At 58.4% G+C, this 7,676-nt stretch overlaps 1 protein-coding gene across 2 annotated transcripts; it reads right to left on the minus strand.

Moving 5' to 3' along the window:
• Positions 1–1,563: 1,563 nt before the first annotated feature.
• Positions 1,564–5,183, minus strand: CD79B (CD79b molecule). Of its 2 annotated transcripts, none has more exons than XM_014847969.3 (6): positions 4,952–5,183; positions 4,216–4,260; positions 2,931–3,233; positions 2,581–2,699; positions 2,290–2,331; positions 1,564–2,181 (listed from the first exon to the last, which is right to left on the minus strand). In XM_014847969.3, the coding sequence occupies exons 1-6, from the start codon at positions 5,016–5,018 to the stop codon at positions 2,083–2,085; spliced, it is 675 nt and encodes a 224-aa protein (XP_014703455.1). In that variant the 5' UTR covers positions 5,019–5,183; the 3' UTR covers positions 1,564–2,082. The 2 variants fall into 2 exon arrangements, with proteins under 2 accessions (XP_014703455.1, XP_014703456.1); XM_014847970.3 differs by having other exon boundaries at positions 1,566–2,181; positions 4,216–4,257; positions 4,952–5,178.
• Positions 5,184–7,676: the final 2,493 nt, after the last annotated feature.

The raw sequence follows: 7,676 nt of genomic DNA on the forward strand, positions 1-7,676 counted from the left end.
ATGACATCCATCGTGTAAGCTCCTACAACAGGAATGTAGGCCAGGGAGGGCTTCTGCATCATAACCGTGAAGGCGGGTACCCTTTGGGGGTGTCTGGTAGAGGAGGAAGGCCTCAGGGCTCAAGTGATTCTCTGCCAACAGCACTTCAAAGTTAGGAAAACTCAGTTATTCAAAGGTATTGAGTTGTGTTTTGGTAAAACCGAGGCCTTCCCCGACTCAGGGCAGCCCCAAGCAGGGGGAGACCCTGCTGGGGGGAGAAGTGAAGACTCCTCCCCACCCCCAGCCTGGCTGCCCAGGGTCCCTGGTGGAGGTAGGAGGACAGAATTAGCGCCACTATGCAAAGTAGCAGAGGAGGAAGGGCTCCAGCTCAGTGGAGGCAGATGCCAAAACAAGCCAGTTCCCTTTGGCAGCCCAGAGACCAGGGAGGGAGCAGTCCAGCCCACTTGGGCCAGCCTGGCTCTGTGTGGGCACGACTGAGCCATGGAGAAATTGACTTGAAGCCCTGGCCGTGCCTGCCTTAGCCGCCTGCCCCTCCTGGAGTTCCAGGGGGAAGCTGGTAAAAACTGGTTTTTCTCTCACTGGTCCCCTTGCTGGTCTTGGTTCTCCAGTTAAATTGGCAGCTCCCTGAGGGCAGGGATTTCTCCTTCCTGAATCCAGAAAGTGAATGGCAAAGAGCTGTTTTGGGGTCTCCCCAAGGTCAACAGGAAGCGGAGTGCAGCCTGGCTTTGCACATGGAGGTTAACTGCACTTGAGCTCCCAGCTGTGAGCTGCTCCCAGTTACTCCTGCAGCTGGAGGGTTGGGGTCCTAATTTGTAGAGCCCGAGGGACCATTTTGTGGGGGACCTTGGGACCCTAGGGTGCACTAATAATATGTGGAAAAGTCTGACCCTGAGGGGTCACCTGACTAAGGACTCCCAAACTTCACCACCACAAAGCCTCCTTCGTTAAGAATCTCTCTCTTGTGTGGCTCTAGGTCAAACTAAAAAAAAATTTTCAGGCTTGGTGGGGGCCAGGGGTGGGGTTGTGTGGTACGAGCAGGGGAACCCCTGCCCTCAGGGAGCTTCTGGTTTAACTGGAGCACAAGGTGAGCAGGGGCAGCGCAAGGCAGTAGCTAAGAAAGAGCTGCAGAGGCCGGGGTCTAAACAGGCATTGGGCAGGGACTGGGGCGCTTTGGGAGGGCTTCCTGTAGGCAGAAGGCCCTGAAGGACAGTAGGATTGGGATGGGTGGGGGAGGGTAACCCCTGCCCTACAGAGCAAGACTCAAGTGCTGCTTGTTGGCTAAAAGGAACACAAGATGAGGGCGTCCCTGCCAAGGAGAAGGGCCAGTCCAGTCAGCCTGGCTCCAGTTGCTCTGGTCCCAGCTAGGGTCCCAGCAGGGGAAGAAAGGAGGATGTGACTGCAGGTCCCAACTGGCTTAAGAGAGAAGAAGCTAGGAGCCCAGGAGAGGTCCATGAGCCCCATGGCAGTCATCCCCTCCCACACCCCATAGGCCCACGAGTGCCCAAAAACTTGTGCCCGAACAGATACTTTCATCCAACCCATACTCATAGATGTCACAAGCCTATGTGTGGTTTCTCAAGACACGTTGTTTATTCCATAGGAGAACGGGCTCAAGGCTAGCAGCCCCCTGGGGTGGGAGAGGGTGGGAGAGGGGAGGAAAGAGTGGGAGAGGGATGAAGCTCTCAACGGCCCATCTGTGGCCAAGTAGGGGCGGGCTGTGGCCCTTCCCAGGCTCTACAGGAAGGCAGTCTGCTCTGAGTCCATTTGCAGGTTCCAGACAAGTCTCTGCCTGCCCTGTCCTGAATGCAGGATGGATTTCCGCATAGCACCCCTGGAAGGCTGGGTCCAGTCTATCCCCAGAGAACTCCCTGCTCCAAATCACTGCCCTGTGGCCTTTCCACTCCAGTCCCTTCAGCAAGAGCTGGGGACCAGAGGCTGGAGGGGCAGGCAGATCTGGTGGGCCAACTTTGGAGGCCGATAGGGGGTCCAAGGAAAAAGGGATGCGCTGGGAGCCAGGCGGCTCTGAAGCAGTCCATGAGGGCCCAGCAGGCTGTGCCGAGGGGCATGGGGATGGCCAACCCCTCACTCCTGGCCTGGGTGTTCACCCACTGACCACTTCACCTCCCCTGTCCGCAGAGTCACTATGTCCTCGTAGGTGGCTGTCTGGTCAATGTCCAGGCCCTGGAGACATGGAATGGAGCTCAGCCCTTGGCCGCTCCCCAACCACACCAACAAGTGGTGCTGCTGACCCCCCGGCGCCCCGAGCTGAGGGTCCACCCTGCTCCTCACCTCGTATGTGTGATCTTCCTCTATCCTAGTCTTGCTGTCATCCTGCGGGGCCAGGGATGGAGAATGTTAGCTTCCCCCACCCACTTCTCTGCTGGGCCAGGCCAGTGAGGGCCAGCGAGATTGGCCTGGGGTGAGGGGTGAGGGGTTGAGGTGCACTTTGCAAGAACAAACTGAATGACTGAAGGAGTGGTGGAAATGGTGAGTCAATGGGCAGGCTCTGGGGCTGAGAAGATGGAGACCCTGCCCATCTCTGGCCTGCCCCATGGCCACCTCCCCAGCCCCCAAGGTCACCTTGTCCAGCAGCAGGAAGATGGGCACGATGATGAAGAGGATGATGAGCAGGGTCTGGATCATGATGATGCCATCCTTCAGTGTGTTCCGCCGCTTTAACTGTGCCACAGTGCTGAACCCTGGGGTGGAAGGAGGCCAAGGATGGTGAGGCTGGGCTCCCCTTTTGGGCCTGCATCCCTCAGGATCTGCTTTTCAGCAGCTCTCCTGGGTGCTCTGGGGCCACCTTCACAATGTAGCCTCCCCAGTGGAGACAGGCTGGGGTGGGATGGAGTGTGATGACTCCATGAGCACCCTGTGGCCCTGTCCACCCCCACTCCCCTCCATGCCTGGAGGGCAGGCCCCACACACACCCATGACTCGCAGCTCGGTGCCACAGCCCCGCACAGAGGACGTCTCCGAGCAATTCCACTGGCAGTAGTAGATGCCGTTGTCCTGATATTGGATGCTTCGGATGGTGAGGGTGTGGATGGATCCATTCTTGGTCTTTAGGATGCGGCCCCTGTCCTCAGTCAGTGGCCTGGGGTCGTTCCTCTCCTGCTTCCGGAGCCAGCTCACTGTGCCCAAGGTCTCTGCATGGCACCTTATTTCCACCTCAAAGCCTCGTTTCTTGGCCACAAAACGTGGGGACTGCCAGATCTGGGAACAAGGGCTTTCTGTGGGAGTCAAGGCCAGGATCAAAATCCCACTTGGCATCTTCCTGGCTGCCAGCCCAACCTGAGGCCCATCCTGGGTGACATTGAGCCCTGGCTTAGCACCCCTTGTCTGTCCTTGTGTGGGACAGACATAACGCAGAGGTGTGGGGGAGCTGAGCCACATGAGAGGCCACAGGCCAAACCACCGGACCCTGCCCCTTCCTGACTAGCCTCTCCACCACTACCAATTTGATTTTCTTTTAGAAAGGCTCTGGAACCGTCTGATCTCTTTCCATGCCCGTACAGTAGCCTGATCCGGGCCTCACCCTCTGGGATCCAGAGGCCCATAGGACAGACTCCCACCTGGCCTAGTGCTCCCCCTTTCCATGCCTTGGAATGCCCTGCACTAGTTTGAAATCCTCGGGGGCTCCCCACTGCCCACAAGGTTAAAGGCTAAATCCTTAGCCTGGCAATGGAGGCCCTCCACACCTATCCCCTGCCCATCTTTCCTCCATCACCTCCCCCTACCCTCCTGCGTGGACCTGCTCCACTTTTTGTTCCTGAACCCTCTTTCTCAGCTTGGCGTGCTCTCCCCACCCACCTGCTCCAAGAAGCCTCCCTCTCACCCCGGCAGTGAGTGGCACCCTCGGAATTCCTGGGCTCCAGCAGCCTGGGCAGCCTGTCAGAGCCCCTAAGGTTGTGGGCTCCTTCAGGGCTGAGCCCGACTCCTCAGCAGGACAGACCTAGCCTGAGTCCTCTGTGGGACTCCCTTTGGCTCCCCACTCCCACCCTGGCTTTAGCCCAGCCCCTCAGTCACTGGAACTGGAGCACTTAGGTCTAATGAGAATGATGTCTGAGGGGGCGGGTGGTGGGGATGGGAGTCCTGCGTGAGGAGACCCAGGGGGACAAGGGCACAAGGGGCAGCCATGGGACAGTGACCTGGGTTGGACATAGACATCCTTGCTCAAGAATGAAGCGGCAAAGTTGCCCACCACTCACCCACCTGTGGCCTGGTCCTTGTGGTTGGTTGATAGCACCGCCTCACCTGCTGGGTGGGAGGAAGTGGGCGGGGCCAGGTCAGAGCCTCTCCCCTCTGAGCTGGCTGCCCTACCCCTGCGTGCCCTCTGCTTTCCCAGACCCACTTCCTCCTCCTAGGACGTCAGCTTCAAGACCCCTCAGCCCTCCCCAGCCCTGCTCTGGAGAGACTGGAGTGGGATAGGGTCACCAGAAGATCTGTGTCCCAGCCCCGCTTCTGCCTTGGACCTGCCCAGTGGCCTTGAGCAGGAGCCTGGATGAGACAGAGAGGAAAGTCACAGCTGGGCTCTCCAGTCTTCCAGACCAGGGGACAGTTTCTGGAACATGCGTGTCTCAGGGTCTGCTTGGGGGTAACTTTTCCCCTGCCTCCCCCCATGCAGTGCCCTGAGAGGGCCTGGGGGTGAACCACACTGCTCTCCTCTCTTCCTCCCTGGCCTAACTCTTCCGCGGTCAGAGCCACCAACTCCTCATGCCCAGCTCAGCCCCGACACTCTTCAGGTGGGAGAGGGGCTGGGGCTGCAGACCCCTGAGTCCAACAGCATGGCTGATACCCACAGACTCAGGCCCCGGGGCAGTCAGAGGGGGACAGAGGCAGAAAGTGTGAGAGATAGGAGAGGGAGGTTGGAGAGAACAGGAGACATAACCAGCAGAAAGAGATGGTGACAGAGAGCGAAACCAGCAGGCCTCTTTGCAGGAGGCTGTACCTGAAAGGAGCAGCAGCAACGCCACGAGCCAGTTGCTGGCCATGGGAGACAGCGCCAGCCTAGCCATGGTCACCGCTCTGTCTCGACCCCAAGCCCGTGACGAGGAAGGATGGAGGCTCCTGGGGGGAAAACGTGTAACTGCCCCGGCTGCAGCCTGTCTCCTCCCCGCCTCTTCCCCACCAGGCCCCTTCCTGCCATGCAAATCGGGACCCAGGGGAGGCACCAACTCTCCTGGGACTCTGGGGGAGGGCGGGCTCTATTGTCAGCTGTGCTGCTAAGGCTCAAAGGTCACCCCAGCTTGGGCACTACAGCTGGGGTCCACAGTGGATGTCCTGGGAGGTAGGGGCCCCTGAGTCTTCTGAGAGTAGCCTGTGCTTCCTTCCCTGTGTACCCACCCCACTGATGGTCATGCCCTGAGGCCCGTCAGCCTCCCATCCCGAAGTCTAGATTCCCAGGCACTTAGGTAAATACACATGGGTCCTGTGGATGAATGTGAGCGTGGGCCCTCTGCCCTGGACCAGCCTGCACCCTGCAGGAAGAGGAGCACCAAGGAAGGATGGTGCAGAGGTGCTGGGGGGCAGCTATGGGCCCAAGCCAGGTACCCAGAGGAGCCCAGAGCACAGCCTCTTGACTGGAGTGCAGGCAGCCATGTTGGAGGTTGGTGGAGATTTGACCCTGTGGAGGAAGGGGGCCACAGAGGTTCCTGAACAAGAGCTAGCCAAGAGTGGCAGATGATTTGGTTCAGGCCCTCACAAGAAGCTTCCCTCCCTCACTTGGTGGGAGAGTTTGCTAGGAGCTGCCAAAGTGGGTGGACTTAGGTGGAGACAGCTTAGAGAAAACCCGCCACTCAGCAGTTGGGGCTCCCAGGGCACTGAAGTGTTGTCCACAGCTGCAGGGGTCTTGGGTGGGGGACAGGAGGTCAGTTTAGTTTCAGGTTCTGAAACTAAAAGGCTCTCCGGCTTTATCTTGCCAAGCAGCAGACTGGTGGATGGAACCATAGCGGTCAGGAGCTTGTCTAAGCTCAACTTTGAGCCCCTGCCCCTGGGTCAGACACAACTCTCACCCCTTGAGGGAGGGGTGCTCTTGTGTTAGTGCATGACCTGCACAGCTGCACCCGGCAGGCCTGCACACCTCAGCCCCATGGCCGAGCTCACTCTGAGTTTTACGTCTCCTGAAAGCTTCTTTTTTCTCTCTTGTCCCCTCACTCCTTCTCTTCTCCTGACCCCCAGGAAGGGAAGAAAGATGCTGAATCCTACATGTCTTCTGCCTCCATCTCGTTCTCCCCACTAACCTCCATTTTTCAGACAGCCTGTGCTGCTGGCGGGCTTATTTGGGTTAGGGAGGTGCGGACCTGCCTCCCAAGCAGTGAGGAAGGCAGGGGTCTTAGATGCTGCCCCCTCAGTCCTGGGCATAGGCCTCACCTGTCATGGTGGGGGACACTCTTGAGGAGTGCCCACCAGGACCAAGACTATGGAAAGTGGGGACAGGAGGGTTAAGGTTTCATTGAAGGAACAGCCCGTTCCCGGCAGTCCCAGATGTTCTTGCTGTTCCCAGATGTTCCAAATGAAAAAAACATTTCTCTGAAAATGTGTCATATGTTCAGTTCATAGAACAAACAACCCAGGAATATAAACATCACCTGAGGTCAGCTTGGGGACTGCTGGCCCCTGGTGCTGTGGGGGTGGTTGGAGACACCCTAGAGGAATAGGGGGAAATCCAGGGGTCTCTTCTTTTAGCAAAGTACATCCTGGTGGTGGAGGCCTTGGTTAGCTTTGGGGCCAGTGTCCCCCCAAAGTTGGGAGAATAATTGGGGAAGGCTTGGGGCACACACATGTAGGTGTGCATGTGTATGCTCACAGGTGTGTTGCCTGGGCTGTGTGGAGTGGCGCCTGCTCAGGAGCTGGTCCTGGGGCCCAGGGTGACTCTAGGGGGCATAAAGGTTGGGAGGCTGTTGATATCCTCCAAACACACACATATCCATGTCCCCCGTGGGTGAGGATGCAGATGTGTCCTTTGGACTTCATGCCCATTCATGCCAGGCAGAGATCCGTTTTCAAGAGGGAGTGGGGGCGAGGGGGCCCCACTGCCTGCGGGGTTATTTGTCACAGTTGGGACCGCGCTGTTCCCTCCTTGGTGACAACAGTACTGAGCTCGGTCCAGGGCTTGTGACGCCTTTTCTTTCCTGGAATAGGAGGCCTCGTAAGCCCACTCCCGTCTCTGCCCCCAGCTACCCTGGGCTGCACACCCCACCTTTCCAGGAAGGCAGCATCAAAACAAGAAATGGAGGTGTAGGGAGAGGGGACAAGGGGCTCAGGGGTTTGGGGAAGCAAGAGGACAGGGACCCCCCACAACCCTGGGGATGGTGGGAGACAGCAGAATCTCAGTGAGAGAAGGGCTCAGACCCCTGCCCCTTCCCCAGTCTGCTCTGACTGGCTCCACTAGGCACACTGTTACCGGGAGGAGGCCTCTGGCTTAGAAGGATGTGGGTCTGAATCCCAGCCCTGCAGTATACCAGCCAGAAAGCCTCCCAAGTTACGTGGTGGTCCTCAACAAGGCGGGGGGGTCCCACCTCGGGAGCATCTGGAAATGCGCCAGGGCCATTGTGATGGTCACGATGACCAGTGGACCCAACTGGCATTCATGGGCCAGGGTCACTGAAGGCCCTGAAGTGGAAGGGACAGCGTCTCACAAGCAGAATTCCCCTGTCTCACACGCCAACAGTGCT

This window comes from Equus asinus, chromosome 13, assembly GCF_041296235.1.
Source record: "Equus asinus isolate D_3611 breed Donkey chromosome 13, EquAss-T2T_v2, whole genome shotgun sequence".
Classification (NCBI taxonomy): Eukaryota; Metazoa; Chordata; class Mammalia; order Perissodactyla; family Equidae; genus Equus; species Equus asinus.

What these genes read in the sequence shown, in the direction of transcription:
- CD79B (XM_014847969.3), bottom strand. Translation starts at nt 5,018, where the DNA reads ATGGCTAGGCTGGCGCTGTCTCCCATGGCCAGCAACTGGCTCGTGGCG. An exon ending in TCTTCCTGCTGCTGGACAAG is followed by an intron (nt 2,332 to 2,580) that starts GTGACCTTGGGG and finishes CTGGCCCCGCAG; the next exon opens with GATGACAGCAAGACTAGGAT. An exon ending in AGGAAGATCACACATACGAG is followed by an intron (nt 2,182 to 2,289) that starts GTGAGGAGCAGG and finishes CCATGTCTCCAG; the next exon opens with GGCCTGGACATTGACCAGAC.